The sequence below is a fragment of the Anabas testudineus genome, chromosome 11 (assembly GCF_900324465.2).
Source record: "Anabas testudineus chromosome 11, fAnaTes1.2, whole genome shotgun sequence".
NCBI lineage: Eukaryota > Metazoa > Chordata > Actinopteri > Anabantiformes > Anabantidae > Anabas > Anabas testudineus.
In genome coordinates, this window is record NC_046620.1 from 11081172 (window position 1) to 11106223 (window position 25052).

Here is a 25052-nt window from a genome sequence, read left to right on the forward strand (position 1 = left end):
TTCTGTGTTCTGCAGAAATGCCACCGCATGACAGGCTGGCAGCAGGTGGCGCTCTGAGGAGTCAGACGTTGTTTGAAAATGGATTATGATAATTGGATTCTGCTTTTAAATGGCACTTAGAAGTACAGACGTGTACTGTGCAGAGCTGAGCACACCTGTATGGTCATAGCATTGCCTTGCCCTAAATAGACGTAGTGTATAGATCCCACCAACCGTGTGGCCACCAGGCTGACGGGCAGGCATTTACACCAGCGCCAGGGTGGGGCGGTGTTGTCATTAACAAGGAGAGGGGTCCCTCCCTCCATTCTTCATTCCTTCATTCAGGAATGTAAAGGAGGAGGAGGAGGAGGAGGAGGGCTGAACACAGGGTGCAATGGCTTCTGCAAACACTGTGAGGCATTAATGATTAAAAAAGACGTCAAGTCCCGAGTCTGTGTCTGCAGGAGCTGCTTCACCCTGGCTGTGGTTGTATTTAGAGGATGACAGGAGTCCAGAATGTGCCTTGGTGAGCGCGGAGTTTCTAGAGTGGACCTCGGCAGTCGCCCCATAACGTGTAGAAACTCTGCGTAGAGGTGTGTTGCTGTGATTTGCAGGCCCATAGCAACGATGAAGGAATGTCTCTGGTGCTGGCTAGTCTGAGTTCTTCTTTCTGTATCTATAATTCAAAGATTTGTGATACAAAGAAATGTCCTGTGAGGTGCGTTCAGAGGCCCCTTTGGCCCCTTTCTTGGTTCAAAAAAGACGTCGCAAGATCTAAGAGGGACTTTTCTACTCTTTGCTGTAAACTATTTTTTGACGATTCTGTGTTTCAACGTGTTTTTGTCTTGTTATCGTTTCCTCTTCTTTGCTTTCCCAAACATAGCTCCTCTCCTCTTTTTTTTTTTTTTTTTTTTTTTGTACAAGGGCTTGTAGATAAATGTCTGTCGACGTGAAGAATCGCTGTTGTGGCGCAATCTAGACATGTTTGGGAAATCAAGGAAGCCTCATTCAACAAAACAGCATGTGAAACAGTCAGTGAGATGATCCATTTTTAGTGCGGAGCTGCTAAGTGATTTCCGCGGGAAGCAGGAAAAAGCATCACTTGCTTTGTGTGAAGGAGGGTGAATATGAATGTGTTTCAACAGGATCATGGAGAGAAGAAAAACACTCAGCAGCCTGAATTCTATTATTGGATTCCAATACAAATTGACTGAGCATTAAAGTAAGAGTTTAACTCATTACGTCAGCCTCATCCGTTTCAACTTGAATATATATGCAACACAGAGAGCGGTGACCCACCCTCTCTTTAAACTCAACCTTCTCACTGGCTGTTTCATCTGATTATACAATCATGTGGACCTCAAGAACTCAATGACTGTCGCACTGGATTTTTCACTCTTTTTTTTTTTTATTTCTCAAACAGTATATATACTATATGCTCTGGTCTAACTGTATTTTTAATACTGCATGTGCATGCAAACAAGAACATTATGGAAAACATGACTTGATATAAATGTGTTCTGTTTGTGCAGTGGCATCCATGACAGGTGTTGATGGCAGCCGGGACGTCCTGAATATACATTTATTCCACTCAAAATGCACACGTTATTGTGGTTTTCAGCATTTCAGGTCGGTTTAGGAGGACAAAAGTCCCATTTTGGTGTTTTTAAATTGGTAAAACCTGTTTAAAGGCACCTGTGATTCCCCCAGTGTAGGTGAAGCTCTCTTCATGCATGTGTGTGTGTGTATGTGTGTTAACTGTTAACTAGTCCTAGGAGAGTGTGGCAGGATGCTTGTGGAAGACGTATCACTAGAGGAAGCTGTGTCCCACAGTGAGTGTTAGAGTGATCAAAACTGTGCCATCTAGAAATCTCAGTTGTTCGTCCTCCACCTGCATCCCTGCGCCTCTCAGACAGCTCGACTGGAAACACACAGAGAGCTTTCCAAAGATTCTACTTTCCATCTGCGTACGATTAAAAGAGGCCAGAAATCATGTGGTACTTGTCGGATATTAGGAAAGATTTGTAAGCATTTATGGCTTACAACACATGCAGTGTGTTACTTTACCTTTGTTGTTGTCTATTCTCCCTAAATGGATCCAGACGTAACCACGAGGCACTAAACAAAGTGATCATTTCAACAAATATCCCCTAAATCACTTAGCAACAATTTCAACCACATTTATTTATTAACACAAAGGAAGATTTTTTATTTTTTATTTTTGGCAGTGGCTGCTCGTCCCCCTGACGTGTCTGGTGCAGTTGAACCCTCTAAATTTAAATGTTTTATACGTGTTTCCAGGCTGGAAACTAAATCGTAGCTGCAACACACTTCCACGTTCCAGATCTGTTCGTGGACAGCGCGTTAGGGTGAAACAGCTGGGTTGTAAAATGTTCGCTCCATTTTTTTTCCCCTGATGTAAACAGGGACGAGATCTGGGGGGGTGATTGTTCCCATGCTCAGGATGTCATTTCTTGAACAGGGTCAGTATTGAACTATTGAGGACATTAATGGTGAGAAGATTAATGCAGCCCACAACTGCATGGTAAATAAACCATTACAGCAGCATAAAGACTGAGGGAAGCTGTCTGACTAGCACCTCGTCATGAAAATCCTCCTTCCACAACCTATAAAGTGTCACTAATTAAACAATTAATGATTACAGAGGAAGTTACTGTTGCTGGCAAAGAAATAGTTCAGCTCTAAACACGCATGAAAGTAGTTTTAATTGCAGTTTTACACATATAATCATAAATCAGAGCAGAACAGATGTTATGTTGCTGATCTATGTTACAAGATTTAGAGGAAAACTGCAGCATGCTGGTGGTTATAGGATTATTTACTGCACCAATGCTGAAAAAAAGCTGGTTTTAAACCTACAGGATGAGCTCCAGCATGAGTCCCACAGGCCCATTTCCTCATTGTCATCAGGAGTAACTGTACTGTACGTGATGTTTTCATGAGCCCGGTGTCTCGTGGCTGCACGATGGATGAGACGGTGTTTATCATTCTGCTCTGAAAAGGTTGAAGATGAAGTACGGCTGATGTGGGAAATTAGGTCAGACAGTTTTGGGAGGTCCAGGCTGTTTCTAAACTGGCAAAGCTCCTTTTTCCAGCAACTGCGACATTTATCATGTAGAATTTATTAGCAATTAGCAATTTGAATATGCATCTGTGACATCACAGCTGCAAACATTTGTCATCTGCGTTTTAGCTTTCACTGCAACACATGAGCTAATACTACACAACCCAAACTGTCCCACACACGCTTGAGCACATTAAGACTGGGAAAGTGTGCGAAAGATGTTAGATGGCGTCATCGTGGTGAGATGGGCCCACGCGGCTCAGCAAATGTCTCTGGTGGCCTCAGGTCTCATCCTGAGATGGTTTGAAGAACTAGCTGGTGGTCTCGCCAGGCCGCTGGTCTGAGCGCACAGCACCGCCAAGGAGTTGTTAGCATCAAATATATATATATATATATATATATGTGTGTGTGTGTGTGTGTGTGTGTGAGTGAGAAAGAGAGAGGTGATGGAGTGTGTATTTCAAGTGACCGCCTGAGGTATGTCCCATCTGCTCAATGTAGCATTTCGTCCTGTTAGTCTGTGTGAGGGAAGTGTGCACACACTGTGCTTACTGTGTGTGTGTGTGTGTGTGTGTGTGTGTGTGTGTGTGCATGTGTGTACGTGTGTGTGCACTTTTGCCCCCTACAAAGCCTGATCAAGCCATTCCTGCAGCCATAAATGCACAAGTTCCAATGTGCAAGCTGTCATACCTCATGCATTATCAGCTAGTACATTACCATAGCATATTAAACCTCCCACTGCCTAAAGACTGTCATCTACAGACGATCACCTTCCATCAGAGGACCAAAGTGAAATGTAAGCGAAGGGATTTCATGTTTGTGATGCTAAGTACAAGGTCACATTACATCTGGTTTAAGCTCACTGACGTTGGACGTGATGCAGGGATTGTGGTGATGCTTTGCCGGGCAGTAAACACACGTTGTGAGGAATCAAGGCAACAGTGAGTCGAGCTCACAGGAGATTGTTCTTGATCTTAGCGGAGCGCAGGGAGCTGTCCGTGTGTACAAGCGTGTCCGAGTCATTGAATAATTGATGAGGGCGTGAAAAAAAGTGCACAGGCTCCATCTGCGACCTTAGCTAATAAGAGTTGTTGCTGTCGATGGAAACAGTAGCCTCCCATTCACTGTGAGGGCGCAGGTGGCCCAAAGCAGGAGGAGGGAGGGGAGGAAGAAAGAGGCTCCAATGAATCGGTCGTATACAAGCAATATAGCTTTTCACATCTGAAGATTTGTTTATCTGACTTTGATGACGCCAAACTGGGACATATGCCTACGGATTTGCTTAGTGGGAAAACAGAAATCCACCCGTGAGCAAGTCTAAACTGAACCTGGTCTGGTTTTCCTGCTGAGAGTTAGTTAAGACAAAGTCCAATTGCTCTCATGTCTATTCTGGAAATGTTAAGTTAGGCATGAAGAGTAAAGGGGAAAGCATAGTGTAAACGTTAAACTGGTATATGATGGTCATATTATATAAAACACATGTGACTGAACACAACTCTCAAGAGCCGTTTCCCAAACTGTTCCTCTAAACTGGACATCAGAGTACAGGGACCCTGTCCGTACACACAGATGGTAAATCACCTGAGACTATTTTTGATGGTTATTTGCTTTCATAGCTCACAAACACACACACACACACACACCAAGCCATGATTAAACTGAATGTTCTCTCTCTGTTCATTTATTAGACGGCCTGCTGCATCACAATCCACACACAGACAGTCGTCAGTGTCACTCACTGAGTCTAGATATGGGATTCTTTATACTCAACACACACTTGCAATATGTATCTGCTCTCTCACAAATACTATACTCTACTGTTGCACCAATGATGTTTTGTTATATTCTTTTTCCACGATATTATCAAATGAATTCTATGAATATATGATGATTTATCTCGAAAGAGACAAATCGATGCACACTGACTGTTAACTCCTGTACCAGTTTCTTCTTATCTGATCTCTATGTGTAGAAACTGCCATTGTTCTTGTTGTAAATGGTGTTTACTGACGAATTGCGTTCTGGTGCTGTTGTTGTTTGACTCGGTGTACAGTTGAGACCTTCTCCAGAGTTATCTGTGTGACTAGAAGACTTTGGAGGCATCTGGTTCTAACTGAATAAAGATTTTTTGGCAGCTGTTTGTTAGCTGCTGTCCCCGTCTCTTTTCTCCTCTTTGCTGAGTTCAAAGAATGTGTTAAACAGATCCTCAGAATTAAAAACAGACAAACTCCTCTAGATTACATCATCTGAGGGGGAAGGCAGAGGGAAGTTTAATACCACTGATCTACATGTACTTATAACACAGCCGTCATTTTTCACAGTCCTAACAATGTGTTCTTTGTTACACTTTATTACAGATGATCTCATGTAGAAAAGTAAACGTAAATAGAGCATCGTTTCAGTCGGGGAAGGATTTATAAAAGTATCTGTGCACAAAGTGACTCACACAATAACAGCTAAGGTGAAGTTAAGTCTTGAGTCATTTCTATGAAGATAAATATATATATTCTTTCTACATTACTTGTTGAATAACAGAACAAACACCTTTGACTAAATGTGACTGAATTTTTTCTGCTGTCATACTGTTCATTATAATAGTGAAATCTAAATTTGGACTTCTGCTTTTGCCACCACTTTAAACAGGATGTTGGCATTTCCCTCTGAGCCTTACACACTTAGTTACAGTTGTAAGAAGCTACGACGCCCCGTTAATATCACTTATTTAGGAATAAACAAGCTAAAATCGGAGCTAGTTTTTTAAAAACAAGTTTAATGATCAGAAGATTCATTTCTGTTGGACTTAGGATTCAGCTCCTCAGAATTAAAACCTAATCACCACCAGTTCATAACTCAGTCATCTGAGCAGCTGCAGCCAATCTGATCTAATCTGTATTGAGAAAGAAGAAGGCAGCAGGTGTCGTTTCTGTCTTCTGCTGCCCTCTTGTGCTCGAATGAGACGCTACATCTCAGTGAGATTTAGTTATGTCCTTAACCACAAACTCATAGTACACTACAGTCACATTTTTTACTTCTTGAAAGGTTTTTCAAATGTACGTTTCCCTTTTTAGCCTCACTGGCTTGTTAAAAATCCCACTTCTTCTACACAATGACATATTCCACATGGGGGAACTCCCCATGCAGTCAAATAGGATTACCATATCCACCCCTTTGCTCTATATAAAGAGAGTTACCACAGAGTCAGGTTATGCCAGAGGTATTTTAATCAGAGTACATTTTGTTCCAATTAAGAACCAAACAAATTATGAGTGTGTTATATGTATGTGAATAATTACACGTCTGAGACAAACGGCTGCAATGGTGAGCAGAGTGGTGGCTGGAAGGTGTCACATGAGGACATGGGAAACTGTACTACTGTTAAAGCTCCTGTGTTATCAAGGCTGACTCAGAGCAGCAAACACTGTTGTGTCATGGCTGCTAAGAAATCCCCCTTATCTGGTGCTCTCCCAGCCGCATTTTGCATGTGGTAAATTGAATCCCTAATGGCTCAGACTGTTTCATGTTTAGCCAGTCGTCCTTCAGCAGGGTTCCCCTGCTGATTGAGCCCCCGCAGAGGGGAAGTGTCCTCCATTAATGCACCGGAGGAAACCTTGGCTGTGTTCAGATTGGCTGTTTGTCCTATTTAACCGCCATCAGTAGCCCTGTGCACATTAGTCAACTAGAGAAGTGTTTACACTAAATGCTCAGCAGTTTAATAGTTTCTAGGATATAATCAAACAAAGCAGCATTAGAGTGTTAAGCAAACTATAATGAGAAATGTAAGGCTGATGTTACCTTAGTAACAGCCTTACCAACATTTGACGTTCAGAAAAAGGTTTTTGGTCTGTGTAAAAGCAGCATTTTCTGCAAATACTGTTTATAAGCCAACAGTTTCTCAAGACACCACCAAAAGAAGGAAACTGTGAACATGTTTTCTTAACACAAAAATATAGAAGGAAAAAGGGAAAAATTGCACCTTGTAAGATAAATTGGGGTAAATGTCCTCTATTATCCTGCACTCTAACATCCACTGCAGTATTCTCTTTCCTTGGGGAAGGCTAGGTGTTATCTTCCACACAGAAAACAATGGACAAGTGTTAAAATATTGATTCTGGCCGTGGAAGAGACATTTGTTTCACTCTCATCTCAGGTCAAGGCTGAACCTTGACTCTGTGTTTGCTCTGCGTCAGTTCTGTTGACCTTGGCCATTGTCCTGTAACTATCCAAGTATGGAGACCATTTTCTGACGAGCCTCTTAACAATAGGAAAAAAAAAAAAAAAAAAAAAAAAAAGCTTGTGGTTTTTATTCTGAAATGTGCTTTGAAATATCTACTGTGGAGTCTGTGTAGCTCAGTAGCAGCTCAGGACAGTGTGTGCGACACAGTATTGTACCTATGACACAGTGTTAGACTACTTCATGATTCCATGGTGACCTAAAATTATTATAACAACAGAAATCAGATTAAAAAAAGTAACCCAACGTAAGCCAAGAATGTCCCCAAGATGGTGGCACACAAACCAAGTCTCTGTAACAGAAGCTATGCAAAAGCGTGTAAAGTGTGTGTTTACCTCTAATTGTTCAAAGTCAAATTTTCTAAACTAAAAATGTAAATGTGTGTTAAATTGATAAAGAAAAAAATAACAACAACTAGGAGCATAATTGGTGTCTGAGCTTTGGTTAGACAAAGGCAGAGAAATAAGGAGTGCAAGAGTAAGAGGAAAAGGAGAAAAGTCATACAGCAGGAAGGATTTCTCCCACATCGAGCCAGAATAGACTCAAAAATATACTGCCAGCACGACACCACATGCCTGCACCCATCCCATTCTTTCCGTTTTCACACCAGTTAACAAGTGAGCGCACGTGTCAGACGAAAAGGCCAGACAATGAGATAAAAAGGAGGGTTGGGCTAAGTCATTTGTTTCCAATAAAAAGAGACTGGCCCACAAGAGTTTAACGGGCAAGTGTTGACGGTCCAGGGGTCAGAGGGTCAAGTGAGGAGGGGTGGAGTCAGGGTCAGGCAGGTCAGTGTGTTGGCATCTCCTGGGTAGGTGGGTCCTCTGGCTGGTTGACCAAAGGCTCAGTGGATGGGCTGCTGCTGTCCTGATCACCTGGGTCACTGGTGGACCCTGATGGAGTCATCTTGGTCTGAATGAGAGGGAGGACAAAAAAGCGGAAGGGTTTAAGATGAGATTTACACATACATGCAGGAAAACAAATAAAAAAAATGAATAAATAAAAAATTGATCTTTACAATTTAGCTTATAATTTAATCAACTGAGACATGTAGCTTTTATAGAAGACACAAGAATTTTGTTCTCTTAGAAATTAAAACCTCTCCTGAGGAATTCTGCTACAGAATGCTAATGGAGGCTAACATTAGCTACCTTTAGGTACTGCAGTAAAAAAGCTTTTTCTAGATCAGTTTTCTGATACTTTGCGTTACTTTTGCGTTGGTATTATACAATCTGTCTCAAAATGGCATTGACACAAATTACTCCGAAAATGTTGCTATGAATATGAAGAGAAAGTTAACATGCTGTTGTTCTGTAATTGCCACTTGTGGCCACAGTGGTCGCTGTTGAGCAAAAAAGATCAAGCCAGCCTTGAGGAAAAAGCTATTGGATGGATTCTTGTTCTCCTCTTTCTTCACTTGGCTTCAAGAAAGCTACAAATGACTGATTGAAAGGCGGATGTTTATAATTGAGTTAGGTTAATGCACAAACCAGCTGACTAGGTCAAAAGACTTTATTAAGTTGCTCAAGGGCAACATCAGGGTGGATAAGGAAAATTAGTGAAATGGCCTTTAAATATTAATGGCACAATTCTCCACAGTATCTTAAGTTTTTACACACTGCCACATCAACAGGTAAATGGTGTGTGTTCCTCACAGCGTGGCCAGTAGTGTTGTAGTAGTTGTTTTTGATCTGTTACCTTCAGTGTCTCCACTTTCTCCTCAAATGACTTGAAAGTTGGTGCGTTCCTGTGAGGGGAGAAAGAAAACAACAAAAAAGTAGGTGACAAGATCGCAGGCAGAGCTGCACTGAACTGTTTTCGACATGCACTTAGACAAAGGTTTTGGACAGTGGACAGGCATGCATGCCTCCACATCAAAAGGAAGAATGAGGAGGACGTCCACTGTAATCACATCTTTAGAGGTCACGTCATCTGATACGTGACAGACACAATGCGGTATTATGAAAAGTGGCCCAGTTCTGTTTCCTGTTCTGCTGAAGTGGCACTGAAGAGGCATTGATTTTCATACAGACAACAGGAGGTACTGGTCAGCATATGACCCCTCAAATATGAATATTGTCTGGTTTGTAAAGACCAAATGATGAATTACTTTATTATTCAATCAGGTCAGTAATTCATACATTTGGTGATAATGCTAATCATTGTAAGCTGCACCTCTGCCCAACCAGGAGAGACATTTGTCTGAAACTGGGTGTTTCCAAACTCAGCTAATGGATGCTGACTTCTGGCTAAGAGAGATTGCTAAATCTGCTGCTTCAGTGATAGAGTGGCTCTTAGCAATTATCGCTCCTCGTATCTTCAAGCTACAAAGGCAAACCCTCCTTGTGCAACACATAACAAGAAAATACAGGACTGAAGCCAGTGGTGTGTCTTGTTTCCCCAAGTGTTGCATAAACACGTTGCATAGGCTTTGTGGCTGCAGTACCATTACCTCTGACAGTAACTCTTTCATTATTTACACAGTAGTACACAACTAGTTTGAGTCCCCTTACCTCATAACAGGCATACTAGCCGAGTGTGGTAATGAGCGCATGCTATCCGACAGCATTATGGAGAAAAAAGGGAGTATTAGTGGCAGTAAAGGCACAACAAACAGCGTGGCAAGAAGGGCACACACGTGTACAAGCATGATACACGCAACAAACCCTCATTTCTTGTTCAGTTTTCTACCAAGACTGTGAATACTCTAAATCAGCTTTATCCCATTAAGATCAAAATGTGCTAATCCTGTGTATTATGAAGACATGTAGTCATCAAACACACACACACACACACACACACACACACAGAAAACAAACACAAAGCATGTACACACACACACACACACACACACACACACACACACACACACACACACACACACACACACATAAGTACACGCAACCCTTTTGATCCATTTTAGGCCACTCCTCACTACCCCACCCCCCCAAACCGGTTCTGTGTTCAGGCTCATCCATGAGGCTGCATTTCTCAGCACACTGCAGCTTTGAGGGGCCTAATAATCTTGTTTGCAGCTCATTAATCCAGAGAGACGGATGGCAGGGGAGAAGAGAGATTAGGATCTAGAGGGGGATCAACTGGAGCTCCAGTACATCTCAAATGGAACAATCTGTTGTTGCTTTTTAAGCCTTGATTAACCAGGAAACAACTATCAATAATGTATTATTAGATATTATTTAGATGCCTTTGACACTTTATAAGTGGTATCTGAGAACATCTTTTCAGGAAAATCAATCCAGTTAATCAACAGCTACTATTAAATATGCATTTTATTAATTAGGAGAAGATTATAGGTTAAGCGTTTCGTTGTGAACTGTAATCTTATTAGGATGAAAGAGTTATTAATGGTGGTAACTAATGGAGTCAACTGTGGGATACAACTGTGTGTAAAATAACACATTACCAATAGATTTGTACCTAATTATTAACTTTGGTTTCTTTATAGTCAGCAGTGCCTGAGACACCCAGACTATAAATGAGGCTGTAATGTCGTTTGTGGTTACCGTTTTCTGGGATCATTGTGTGCCTGCATTTGGTTGTATCTTGTATCTTTAGAATAACTAGGTCTCTTTTTGGTCTCTGCAAGACTGCAAACTACAGATGCTAAGGATTGATGTACTGTGAGAAAAAGAATAGTTTAAATATTTAGTGCTCCAAAAAAGCATATCCTTTACTAAATTTGTACGCACACTGATGTCTCCTTATAGTCTCACCTGACATCCTCGAGCTTCCGGGTGATAGCTGAGCCCATACTGGAGAAAGCTGCTGTGGCCTTCAGACTCGCCAAAGAAAACGTTTCAGATGTCCTCCTATAGCTGAAGAAAAAAGAAGGGGAGACGAACAAAATGAGGGGGGAGTGATGGGCAGGAAATAGACAGCATATAAGAATGATGGAAAGAGATCAAAGACTGAAGAGAGGCATCCAGGTCAGAACCGGACTTCAACGTATTTTTCATTTTAAAAACGCCTCAAAGCATCAGAATGTGGCTCATTTCCTGCAATGTAAAACCTATCAAACAGTTTCACGCAGGCCACAGGCAGCATGTCAAAAGTCATATTTTTCTCCGTTATGCTTTTTCTTAACAGTGCTGATGGTTAACCACGTTTTATTAAAACATTCTGACACAGAAGACGCCTCTCATCAAACTAGCAGATAATAGGAGTAGAAACGCAATGAAATATTGCAGAAATCGTAGGTGATAAAGCCATTGGTCAAGTCTGTTGAAAGGTGTATGATAAACGGTGAAATTAGCTTCAATCAACTGTCAAACGTTAAATAGATGAGACAACATATTGAGAAACTTAAGTAAGTGAACCTCTATGCTGTCAGGTCAAATAACAGCAACTCTGGTGGTGACTTACGCGTTGGAGGTGGTGACCTCCTGCCAGGTTTTGGTGATGTTCTGTTTCAGCTCATTGAGGGGTGTGATGCCCAGCTGCCGCTTAATTTGCGCCAGCTGCTTCTCCTTGTCTGCCAGCACCTGGGACAGAGTCTGGATCTCATCCTCTACCTGGACACAAATCACACACCACACAGACACTGAGATCTGTCACATGTTATAAATCTACTCCGTACGCTCAATTTTGTCCTGTCTTATTTGCTTGATTTATAGATCAGAGGAAATTATCTCTAAATGACTCTTTGGATAATTAATTCAATGTGAAAACATTCCCTGGCCCTAGCTTTTTCAACATGTGGACTTTTTTTTCTGTGGATAAAACCACAGCCCTACTTTTTTTTACCAGCTCTGCACTTACAGCTTCTGAGTGGCCAAACACACCTGATCCAGGTAATCAACAGTGGGAAGAGAAGAGATTGGAAAACAAGCAGGGCTAGTGTTGTCTACCCCTTCACTAGGGTTAGGGTAATAATTAAAAACAAGCATGTTTCTTATATTCTAACTCTGCTCTACAATTTACAGCTCTCCTTAACTACAGGCCATATCTATCACCTGATCCTGACTCCCTGAACCATGATCTCTATATTTCCTTATCCCTCCTGACCTTGACCAACTCTTCCTGTAGCTCCTGACGTTCCTCCTCGGTTATGGCTGGGTAAGGGGCTGAGGCGCCTTCAAACATCACAGCATCTTCTCCCACCTCTGGCACAGAGTCTGGCTGCAGCTGGGAACCTGGGAGACAAAAATAAATAAGTTTTAGACTCATCCATGCTTAATCATTATCATATCACACGTATGTTTAAATGTCTGAACACATGTTTGCATGTAGAGTATGTGCCCATGTTTGCTGTGTGACAGAACAGGTGGCGTGAGAAGGGAGCCTGATGGCTGTCAAACTCAAGCTGGATGAGGATAAGGAGAAGAAAGGAAGCTGGTGGTAGATTAATGTGTGAGAAAACCTAAGTAAAAGTTGAAAATGCAAGGCCTAATATAATTACCTGACAGTATACAGAACACAGTGTACAAACAAACATGGCAGCAGAAAGATTGTTACGATCTGCCATTCAGATCTTGTTGTTCTGGGGCAGAACTGAGCTGGCATAAGGACCCCCAGAGTATCATTTTTCTTTTGAATCTGGTCTTTCCCAGTAATTCAGAGATACAGAGGAAAGGTAAAATATAGAAACAAAGACTAAATTAGAGTAGAACGAGAGATGTAAAAAAACTGTAAGAGGAAGGAGACAAAAAAGGAACTGCTGGGAAATAACAGAAGAGGAGGCAGAACTAAAACACAAATTGAGAAGAGATAAACTAAGCCCCAGAGTGTATTCATGATGACACTGGTCTTGTAAAAGCAAGTATGCAACATTAACATAACACCAGTTGAAAAGTCAAAAGGGAGTGTGACTTCAATCCATTTTAATACACCATTAGGTCCTTACTACTATGTGAGACACACTGAAACATCTTTATTTGCTCAGCTAACCTCATATACTCTCCTCGCACCTCATTCCAAGCACTTGGCACCCATTCTCTCTTTCACTCCCAAGAACTCTGAAACATTTTAGCCGAGAAAGCTGGGTGTTTGGCGAGGGCAGAGATACCGAATTCACAAGAACCTGGCAATATATCTTCCCAGAAAGACTACAGTGGAATTTTCTCAGAACTCTCTGGAGAGCTGCAAGTGAAATAACATTTCTCAGCTTTCTAAACACGCTGTGCCAAAACAAGCTAAAAGCTGGGCTGTGCCATTAATCATTTTAACATCTACTTAACACCACTATGGATATGTCTCAGTATATATGGAAAATTCAACTGGAAATCAGTGTTTGACCCATCTCCCTATTACAGCAGTGACACACACACACACACACACACACAGAAATATACATACCTGCTTACAAAGGCTGAATTGAGTAATGAACACTTCCCCTTATAACGACTGTGCTTTAGCCACTAACTGAACATTCTTGTGAAATACTACTTTATTCTTATATTCTGATAACATCTTGCTGCTTCAAACAGTTTTGTAAGATTTCCGAGAAAGTCCAGCACCACCTAAGGGTGGGTAAAAGAGGTTCTGTAGGCTGAACTTTGCATGAGCTACTATTTAAACCTTTACTAGGACATTTCTGCAGGTATCAGTATAAGATGTCTGAATGTGGAGGGAGCATTGCATGTTTGAAGATATGCCCTAAAAAAAGTCGGTCCATCGGTATGTGCTAAGTACAAGAGAGATACAGCCAGACATAAGCACAAAGGCCACAGGCAGAAGTTTGGTTTGCTACATCAAACTACACAAACACACCCACATAACTGCAGCTGTACTACCCCTCTGGTGGAGTTCATTTCCTCTTAGGCCAACATGTTCTGCATCATGACCACCAAAGTCTGTGAAGCTCTTATAGCAAGTATTTAGAAATATCACTACTTTGTTACAGTGGGCCATAGATATTATTACTTACAGGTATTTAAGGCCACTTTAAATATCTGTGTTTACAAGGAGCAAAAATAAAAGTTATTCTATCTGTGGCCTATAGACATACAATATATGTGACCCCCTATGATCCACCTCTTTACACCACATCAAAAAAGAGGAGCTTTATATTTTTCCAATGCAGCCTTATCTATTATAGTCTACAAAGCACATAAGCACATATTCACTTTATAGCTGATGCTTCTGGCTCTCTCCAGTTCAGCTGATGATGTCAAGTTACTGCTAATTTTGTACTCAGTTTCATTACTGGATTTGTTTGTGAAACAAAAGAACAAGGGCTGAGACAAGCTTAAAGAACCAGCCCTCCCGCCACCCCCTTACCACCACCACGCACCCATCAAGTGCTTTAACATGTGTTCCTGACAGACTTGACAGCATAATTTTGACGTAATTAGCTGAAAAAAAGAAACATGAAGCATCTCAGTTAACTAAATAGGTTTTTACACTGTATATATTTCTACAAAATGTATGGGAAATTTGCTAAATACACACAAAAATATATGCTAACACCACAACTCCTAATATTAGGAATGTGCACAGATTTTTTGGCATCTTGTTATTTATAAATATTAAAACATATGAATATAATATGCGGTAAAAAATAAGAAGACATTTTCCATTTTAGGCAAGGTTAAAGTGTTTAGTGGAAATAAAAAAAGCTTAATAACTAAATGAAAGTAAACTGAAAATTTTCAAAAGCTGCTCTCAAACCACCACCAATTATCACTTGTTCACTCCCCTTACAGTTTGTGTTCCCCCACATTCTTCCCGTCCACTGAACCAAACCTATGTTTTGTCTTTCTCACACACACACACACACACACACACACACACACACACACACACACACACACACACACACACACACACACACACACACACAGTCCTCCCGTCCTCCACCAGGCCTCTCCTTTCCTCCTTCCGATTACCTCTAGTTTTGACAGCTGGTGAGCTGGGTGGCGTGTCGCCGTTAGCCGGGGAGAGGTAGAGGTAGCTGGTGTTGACTCCTTGTTCAAAGTCAAATGGAGAGTGATATTCCTCCAGAGGCTCCATGTTTACAGCTTGTAGCGTGTTGTTGATTGGAGCAACCGCCACCTCCCTGCTGCCACCACTACCTAAGCAAAACCAGCCAAGTGCTGATTGTCTGCATGTGACCGGGGAGCGAGATGGCCAACTGTGTGTTTCCTTGTTTTCAGCGTGCTGGACTCTTGGGATGTGTATCACAAAGACACACACTCACAAGTGTATCTATGTATACGTCGAGCATTCAGGTGGTCAGAAAGTCATAGTGAGAGCCGAATGAAGTTCTCACTGTGACTCAGCTTCGTGCCAAAACACTGTGAACCATTTCTTGCCTTCTTGCTGTTAATAAGTTACCTGTCCCTTCAAGCAACTGCTGCAGCAGGCTCACACACTCTCCACATACCCACCCTCCCTCTTCCTCTTCCCCATAATCCCAAAGGTCAATTCTCAGTCCATCCTTTAAACATTTTGCGCAACCATTGCCGTTTTCAGATGCCAACCACTGTTAGCAGTGCTAACGCTGCAGTGATATTGCGTGATACTCCAGTTTCAATACTCTCTGGTCTCTCTGTCAATTCACTCCCTCCCTCACTTTCCGTCATCAAGCCTGTCATCCAAGAAGGAAATAAAAGAGGCCTATAGGCTTGACTATGGTCACATGGCATGTATGTGTGTGTGTATGTGTGTGTGTGTGTGTGTGTGTGTCTGTGTGTGTGTGAGGGGGGCATTGGATGAAAAGCATAATCTGCAGTGTCCCAGATTACAGAGCAGTAATCCAGGGTGGCCATTCCAGCTTGGAGCAATTGTAATGCTAGTCATGTAGAATGGAGGGCAGAGGATGCCAGAGGCGACACTAGGTATTGTGTGTGTACTTGAGGGAAAGTGCTTTATGTGATACAGACAATGGGTCATACACGTGTTCGTGTGCTACTGTAAGTATTTGTGTGTTCATGCCAGTTCTGCAGCTAATGGTTTTGCTTCATTAGCACTTCACCTAAAAGTTATTTTCTTTATTAACTAATTAGGATGTAAACTCTCATCAATTGTCTATTTTAGGTCATACTGATACCTTCTAATTGTTTCCTTTGACTGTCCAGCACTCTAAAACCCCAAAGTATTTACGTTAATATGATTAACAACAATAAGAAATACACATAAAGTGATAGGACCAATGGTCGACACGCCACGTCTCATTTCATTCAGACTCAGTGTGTGCAAGCACCTGCTGAAAGTCTCACGTCTGTTGTAATATGGAAAAACATCTCAGTGAGAACAGTGCAGCACTACTTTTTAAAAGCTGGGTCATGACAACATATTGGCTAATTAGTGCAGCTAACTCACATGCGTTTTATTTTCTTAAATTTGTTGATTTGGCTTGTTATAGCACTCACTCTGCGTCTCTTTCCCCAGATCCCCAACAGCATCATCAGACAAACCCAGACATAATGTTGTGTTGTAACACTGGAATGGCCTAAAATTACCACAGCAGCACAACTGCTATTCACAAGCCTCTTACAACAAAACATCCTGAGGCTCTCTGACCTCAAGCTGACAAGACAACAGCGTTAGTATATATTACAGTGAGTTTTGCCTTATTGTTGTTGGTTGTTATCTGTGCCTGAAAGCAGTTGTTGCATTCTTATCTGTCATGTTTCAGACTCAGTGGCAGATTTCATATACCAGATGCTAATGGCTAGTATTGCAGCACCACTTTCTAGCATGTCTGCAAATTGTAAGCAGTTTGTTTATGTGCACATAGGCCTATAAAAATACTACTCCCGTTAATGCTGCGCTGTATGTCAGTGTAAGGAACCTTCTACAGATAAATAATACAAGCATATGTTTTCTAGAAATAGTGATTGTACTATAGCACTCCTGAACCAAAAGGCCAGTTTTTAAAACAAATCCACATGAATGCTGTTGTCTACATGGTGTTCCCTTCAGTCCTCCCCAGTCATTCCTCTGTTATTAAAAGCCAGACGAGCATGCTTATGTGCTCTTCTCTCAGAAATACCCAGCATTAAAAGAGACAGACAGGACATTATGCTAGAAGTATTAAAGCACTGGGAAACAAAATCCATGTCAAAGTAAAGATGACATAGCTGACAAGAAGTAAAGATGTCTAATCCAAATGATGTATTGCCAACTGTGCACTTTGAACAACAGGAGGGATGTGTAAAGAATTAGAAAAATGTCTGCAAAATGTTCATGTGATATAGCAAATTAATTCATTTTCTATTGTCGCATTGTCCCCTAAAGCAGCATCATCACGCACATGATTGTGCTAATTATGAGCAATAAATCAGCATCTCTCCTAAGTCTCTGATTATACTTTTTGTATTTTTATTTGTGTCTGTATTTTATATTGTTCAGAAGCTTTAACATTGTGTAACATTATTTTGTTTGGGGCCTTAAGTGCTAAAACGAGTCAGTCGTTTTCTTACTAAACTATTGTGAATCAAAATAATATGGTGGTAACATGATTATTACGGTGAGGTAAATTTAATGGACACAGCTCCACACAGGATGAGCTCAATATTACCTCCTCTCTGACACTGGTGACTAATGGAGCCAGGGATTCATCAGAGACACTGGATTCATGTGACACTTGTTAAAAAGAAAATGTCTGGTATGCTTGAACTGTGTAAATTATTCCACATTTTAAATACAAAATTTTCTAAAATAAAAAAAAAAACTACTTTAAAAGTCACAAATTTGCTTAAAAAAAAAAAAAACTCAATTGTTCATCATGTTCTTGAATTGAACTGTTTGATAGATTTGACTTATCAAAACTGATAAGAACACCAAAAACAAGCCATGGAACCTATCCAGACTGTAACGAGTAACAAACAGCTTTTTTCAAGCGGATAATGAAGCACAGCATGAGATCGATTACTCTCTATTCATGACATACTGTCACATGATTAGCTTAAAACAAGAATCATGAGACATGATGACTGTTGATGCAGTGAGCGCGCTCACAAAGTTCCCATGGGATGCATCATGGGAAAACTGTAAGATGAGGGTTAAAGACTGGTTTTACCTCAGATGTATAACAGATACTGTACATGTTCTGAACTGGAAATGGAAAACTGAATGATTTTATATCACATATTCTCCTTACTGTGCAAAGTGTCATTTCTTTTTCATATTGTTCATATTGTTAAAGTTTGTAATGAAAACATAGCTAGCTGGCTGCTACTGTAGCTGTGCTTTCACATTTACAGGCAGGAGAGTGGATGTTTTCTTCTAAATCTCAGAATAAGCATATTACTCAACACGTGGAACTATTTGTTTAAAAGAGGTGAACACACTGTCTCACACATGAAAACGTCTTCAACATAAGAATATCATAGAAGAATCCTGTTTCCTCTAAGATAAGAGTTTCTCGACGTATGTGCACAGCCCCCCCCCAACTGTCACAACATGGCTTCGTCCACATACTTCTATTTCAAGTGGATATAAAATGGATGCAGGGAGAGTTGGGATCTGTCTATTTCAAATGATCTGGAAATTGGCACCCTGTGCTTTGACTATTAAGGATTTGGACAGCCCTGTTCCATAAAGTTCCTGTTAAGAACAACTTATAATAATGATGATGACATACTTTATTGATCCCCTTGGGTAAATTGTGGTTGCACAGCTGCCAGACAGTACATAGCAGCACTACTATGGGATTCGGTATCTTGTCCAAATACACAAACAGGTAACTGGGAGGAATCGGGAATCGAACCACTAACCCTGGGGTTGACGTGTAATAGACAAAAATGTGGGGGTTTAAAAAAATTGGTCAAAAATCAAAAAAATATCAAAAGATTCTTCAGGATAATGTGAGAATGTCTGTATATCAGCTGAAACTCTGTAGAACCAAAGCTAGGTCCACAACAGAATGACTTCAGAAAAACAAAATCCACCTTTTGGAGTGGCCAGTGGCTCAGAGCCCAGACCTCAACCCAATAGAGAGGCTATGGAACAACTTGAAGAGAGCCACACACGAGTCCAAAGACTATGACAGAACTAAAGCAGTTCTGCAGGAAGAATGGGCTAAAATTCCTCCTGAAACAATGTGCAGGTCTGATCCACAGCTACAGGAAGCACCTGGTTGAAGTTATTGCTGCCAGGGGGGGGGGTAAGTAATTAATTCCAAGGGTTCACATACTTTTTCCACTAGCACTATGAGGTTTTTATGGTTGTTCTCAATGAAGACATTAAATATCAGAATGTTTTAACATGCAGTAGTGTGATCTGTGTCTCAGTACCCATTAAACTGGGCAATTTAATGCTGAAATATTAAGCCCCAAACAACAAAAAGATAGTTTTTAATTTTTTTCTAACATTTCTGAGATAGTGGGGAGTTCTCCTTTTATATTTGAGATGAAACATCCAAATCTGCTGACACCAGCATTGGAAACCTGCATGTTTCTTAAAGGCTAAAGATGACTGCTGACATGACATTTCAGGGTTAACTCAGAATTATTTTTGCAAATAAACATATAGTTCAACCTACATTTTAATGTAATGTGTTGTATTATGTTGTATTATGACAATTAGCATAGTTTCATTTACACAGATACTACTGTACTATAAGATTTTATAATGTGTAGCAAACCTAAGAGATATACTGATAAACAAACGAAGCACATGCAGTTTTTCCTACCTTATCAGACCTTAAAATTGGAATGGATGAAATATTTACAATCTCTTATTTCATCATGTATTGTGATAAAATTCTCAAATCAAGATATTGTGAATCAAAAGTCTCATCTCTAAGTGAATCATTAATTTCTGCTTCATTAAATCTTCCACAATATGTGAAACATCTGTCAGTTAAAAGTTTTATTCCACTCTAGAAAAGCTTTTAAGTTTTAAGTCAGATATATACACAGCACATGATTGGGGGGGTAGGGAGATGTCCGTGACAGCTGAAAGCCACCACTTGTGCCCCACTGAAATCTAATAAGGCAAAAATGTTTCCCTCTCTGTCTGATTGATTTAAAAGCCAGAATGATTAAAGCTTTTTTGTCAAGCTTAAGACAACTTCTGTTAAATTTCAGGGAAATTTAGAGTAAAATTGTTCAGCAAAGTGCAAAAATACACATAAGTTGATGGTAGCGAACTGAAATATTTTTTAAGGAAGGTATGTGTATGTGTACTGTAGGTAAAGTCATTGCTTGACTGCTGGAAACTCCATTCGACTGCAGGGGAAAGCAAGCACAAATGAGTATGTAATAAAAGATCATCACAACACACACACACACACACACACACACACACACACACACACATTCACACACAATCAGTGTAGATCAGACTCAACTAGCCTGTTAGCTCCTTTGAGAAAAAACTCAATATTTGCACACTGACCTCAGTCCTGCTAACACCTGCTAACCTAGCTTCTCTACATCCAGTTATTTTAAATATTTCATCAGAAATACTGACGAAATGTTGTGAAGAACAACTAACAACTTACACACTTCTAGTGAGAGAGCAGGCTGAAATCCAACAGGTGACAGTGACAAAGAAAAACTCTCTGGAATAGCTGGTGGGAGAGTACAGGTACCACAGATACATCCACGAAGGCATGCCAATAAAACTAACTTCACTCGCAGCCAGCTATGAAAAATAGAACTCATTAGGTCGTATTATTATATATTAAAACAACCAGGAATAATGAAAGTTTACTTCTGCTGGGAAGTCACAAAACCGTAGCCCTGCAGAAAAAGGCAGTTGTTTGAAGTATGTAAAATCTGCTTTCTTTGCTTTGCAAATAATTTTGTTTTTTTGTTAGAATTTGTTGTTGCACCTGATGCACCAACAAATGAGACAGCAGCTATACAACAGAGACATTGTGGTTTTGATGAATACTAGTCTACAGTATTACTAAACAGTATGGCCCTAACAGACTTTTCCCAACTGTGTTTTCAAGGCCATATAAGGCAACGTATAAAGCAGTGGGTGGGCAATCCATGCTCCTTGAGATCCACTTCCCTACTTATTGCGTTTTTATATCCCTGCCCTGCCCACTGACTACCTGGATCAGGTGTGTTCAGTCAGTAGCTGAAAGATAACTTTTAGTCGACGGCGGAGGGTGTGGAAAGACAAAGTCAACTAGTATCTTCCAGCTTCTGACTGAATAAACACAGCTGATATAGAAGCATGGGCTGTCTGAATAGGTGGTGCAACAGTTGCACACACATGGCTAAAAATAACATTATATGGTACTGGAAAAAGCATAGACACATATGTTTTTATTTCTTCTGTGACTTCTTTGGTGTTTGTTGTAAATTCAGGTAAATTGTAATATAAAAATAATGTGAGGAAAACAATACAACAATACGCGACCAAAGAGGAACCACGGTAAGAGAAGTTGCACCTCACAAAAGGTGACTAAAAGTTAGATTTTCTTAATACAATCAGGATGAAATACCAGCCAACAAAAGCAGCGACAACAAACACGTGACATTGTCTCCAGGGCATCTGTATATGAAAATATTTCTCACATTCAAGCCAAGCACGTACACAGATACTAACACAACTGCCGGACTAACATGGACCCCATTCGGTCAGATAACAATAAACATAAATAATCAACCAGCTACAGGTTTTAATATTTTTCACCTACTAGCAAAAATACCCAGACACAATACAACATGCTCATATCAGGACAGAACATGTCTGTTCTAACTGATGGGAAATTAGGTCAGGGCTGTGCCTATGAGGTGAACAAATAAACCTCACTTACACAAGAATTGCAAGGACTTGTTATGTGCAAACAAAATACAAGAAAAGAATGCTTTTGATCAGCTACAGGACGTCTTGCATACAAGTTTAATTTGTTGCAAGTGATCAGTTTTCTTGCATTGCAGCAAAAGAACATGCACTGAGACATAGCTGTGGGCAAGTGCACAAATCCGAGTAAGGACAAGGTAGGGAGTTTACAAGTATGTGAGCAGATGTCTGCCTTGCAGGAGCAGAAATGAACAGGTATGTATAGGAGAGGTGGGGATGCAAACATTGTAGGTGGAATGCATTCACAGCATACCTATAAGTCACGGAAATGTGAGCTCCTTCCCTTTCTACATTGACATGCTTGGAAGTCTCACACATATGCTCACAGGCATGTTTGACTACACTAACAAATGTCAACGTCTTCCAACCTCCTAGAGGTAAAGATACTTTGAAAAGTTTTTAGAAGGCAAAAAGAAAAACGTGCATTAATCGCTGAGTCGAAAACGAAGGAAGCAGTGTGAGAACAGGTGTGGTAGCATGGTACATGCAATGAGCTGTCAAACGGATATATGTGGTTTATGTATTTATTCCCATCAAATCTGAGCAATTCCCCACCATCTAAATCAATTTTTATAATTTTCTTACATAGAAATGGCAACTTCCTCTTTCGTGTTTTACTGAAGTAGCCGATCTCATCGGTTGGTTACATGTTAAAGAAGATTATGTGTAATACTACTTCCGTATTAATTTTGGTAAACGGTGACACATCCGAAATATTTCTTTTTTCCTAGACGACTCATCGGTGTTGTCGGCCAGTAAGATGCTCTGTAGTCGAGTTTGAAAAGTAGCATACGCTATCAAGAAGCTAACTTGACTAACGCAAAGTTTGCTAGTTTGGCAACTTTGAAGTGAGACAAAGTCCCTTTAAAAACGTTTTCGGCTATAAAACAGACAGAGATACCTCAGCAAATCATTTACCTTTCTGTGTATCCTCCATTGTCCAGCGGGGCGTTGTTTCTGCTAGTTTTCTATCTTCAGTGTGCAGGTTTCTCACTTGTCTGCAGCAGACCCTTCCTGTCTGTCAGGTTGCCAGGCAGCCCGCCGTGCGGGGTGGGGTCCGCAGTGACGTCAGCACGCTGCGGTGTAAACAGAGCCGAGCACGTGGATCAAGCCTTAGATCAACAAGGCGGCCGCTCGACAACGACACGTCAGGAGTTCGTCTCTTTTTCATTTACTGTACCGTGCAGGGTTTTTACACAGTAAGGATACATTTGAAGCATATGTAAAGATGTTTATAAACACTGTAAATCTTCGAGACTGTACTTTATTTTAATCCTTCTCTACTGTATTTGTTTATTCACAATTAATGACAAGCACTACACATTAGTGCATGGCGTTTATATTTATGTGTAGAGCGCCTATTGCAGCATATGTTATGCTGTAACTTTCTAAAAAGTTATTATAATTATTAGTAGACTGTCGTAACTCTGAACTTCCCTGTGTTTTTGTAAACCAGAAAATAGCTTATGCAATCTGGTAATGCCGAGTTTAGACCTTTTGTGTCATAATATAAAGGGGGGAAACAAAGAAAGCCCACAAACATGCCTTAAACATACCTTTGGTATTGTCGTTAGAATACAGTCTCAACGCAAACCAAAGTTCATCATCTGCAGACCAGATGCTTTTGATCCCAAGAAGAGGCAGTGACAGAGCTGCATTTGTTCTATCTCTAAATTTTGCGCTATGCACAGGGCTTCTTTAATCATAATTCAGTTTGCATGATTCAGTTTGCAATTACGCACACACACACACACACTCCCCCCACACACACAAGCAAAACAAAACTAGCTAAAAAAAAAAAAACTAAATTATATTTTAACTGGTGTGTTCCCTGCTGTGATGATGTACTGTACAGAAGATACAAGAACAATGACAAGAATGTTTGGAATGTAGCTTTTGTATCTACAAAAAGTGTTTTCTAACATCACTGGATATATTTTTACTTGATTCAGGCAGTTGGTTTCTATTTGCCAATAACATATCCCACCAATCGACTGATGCAAACCTAGTGGCTACATCAGTCTAACATATTTACAGAATATTCTGAAGATGTCTTAATGGGATTATAGGAACTTGAAGAGGGAGTTCATACTGAAATGGGCTATCAGAATAATGTTACTATGGATTTAGTCAATGATTTAATACCTAGCCGAAGGCAGAAATCCAGCCACTGATCTGATCATTTATTTCTTAGCTGACAGAATACACGCCATCCTATTCACCGTAGGGAAATTTAATTTGTCAAATCTATTTTATTTAAAATGTGAAGTTAATAGCCAATGTTTATATGAGGTGGACCAATAAATAGATACTATTTATATGTGACATGTCGTATTACCCCCTTGGGAATTTAACCATTACAGTGGGTTGTACAACCCCTATTGTAATCGAAACCTGGGTTAAACCCCATCGTTGTTCACACACTGTGTGCAAATCCCTTAATTGAGCAGTGTTGAAACTATACACCTAACTATGTCAAACAGCACACACAAAGAAAGAAGAGAAAGAAGGAGATGTTCACATGAAAGGATGCCACCTGCTGGAGCTAACCTCTGTGACAGGGAACAGACTGAAGATAGGCCTACATATTGATATATTAAAATACTTTACTCTAGGCTATAACATCTTGCTGGTCTCTAGGGGATGCCTATGTCACACTTGAATGATCATAAACTCAATTTAACTTTAATTTAACACTTATTTTGATTAAATAATAACGCTTTACTATTTGACACATGCTGAAATAACAAAGTAAACTGCAAATATATACTATGAAGTACCATTGAAACATAAACTATGTATTTAACTAGGTGACCGAAGACATTTCTACTACTGTATTAGGCGATAATAATAATAATGTAATTAAATATCAATGCACATATTTTAATTAAATATTGAAATTAATTATTGTACATGTATCCTATCTATATGAATACATAGCATATATACATAATAATACATTATACAAAGCCTAGGCTGCTTTGTAGGTCGTTATAGTCATATTTCATACATATATTTTTATTTATA

General features: G+C 40.2%; 1 protein-coding gene across 2 annotated transcripts; it reads right to left on the reverse strand.

Annotated features, from left to right (window-relative positions):
• Positions 1–6262: 6262 nt before the first annotated feature.
• Positions 6263–23087, reverse strand: tpd52 (tumor protein D52). 2 transcript variants are annotated; one of them, XM_026347338.1, is made up of 6 exons: positions 22944–23087; positions 12321–12448; positions 11679–11827; positions 11030–11131; positions 8994–9042; positions 6263–8207 (listed from the first exon to the last, which is right to left on the reverse strand). In XM_026347338.1, exons 1-6 carry the CDS (start codon positions 22960–22962, stop codon positions 8085–8087), a joined length of 570 nt encoding a protein of 189 aa, XP_026203123.1. In that variant the 5' UTR covers positions 22963–23087; the 3' UTR covers positions 6263–8084. The 2 variants fall into 2 exon arrangements, with proteins under 2 accessions (XP_026203123.1, XP_026203124.1); XM_026347339.1 differs by lacking the exons at positions 6263–8207; positions 8994–9042 and having other exon boundaries at positions 11026–11131.
• Between the last annotated feature and the right edge of the window lie 1965 nt (positions 23088–25052).

Coding starts and splice junctions, on each gene's coding strand:
- tpd52 (XM_026347338.1), bottom strand. Junction 11,132..11,678: donor GAGGTCACCACCTCCAACGC/GTAAGTCACCAC, acceptor TTTTTTCTTCAG/CTATAGGAGGACATCTGAAA. Junction 9,043..11,029: donor CGGAAGCTCGAGGATGTCAG/GTGAGACTATAA, acceptor CTCCCCTCACAG/GAACGCACCAACTTTCAAGT.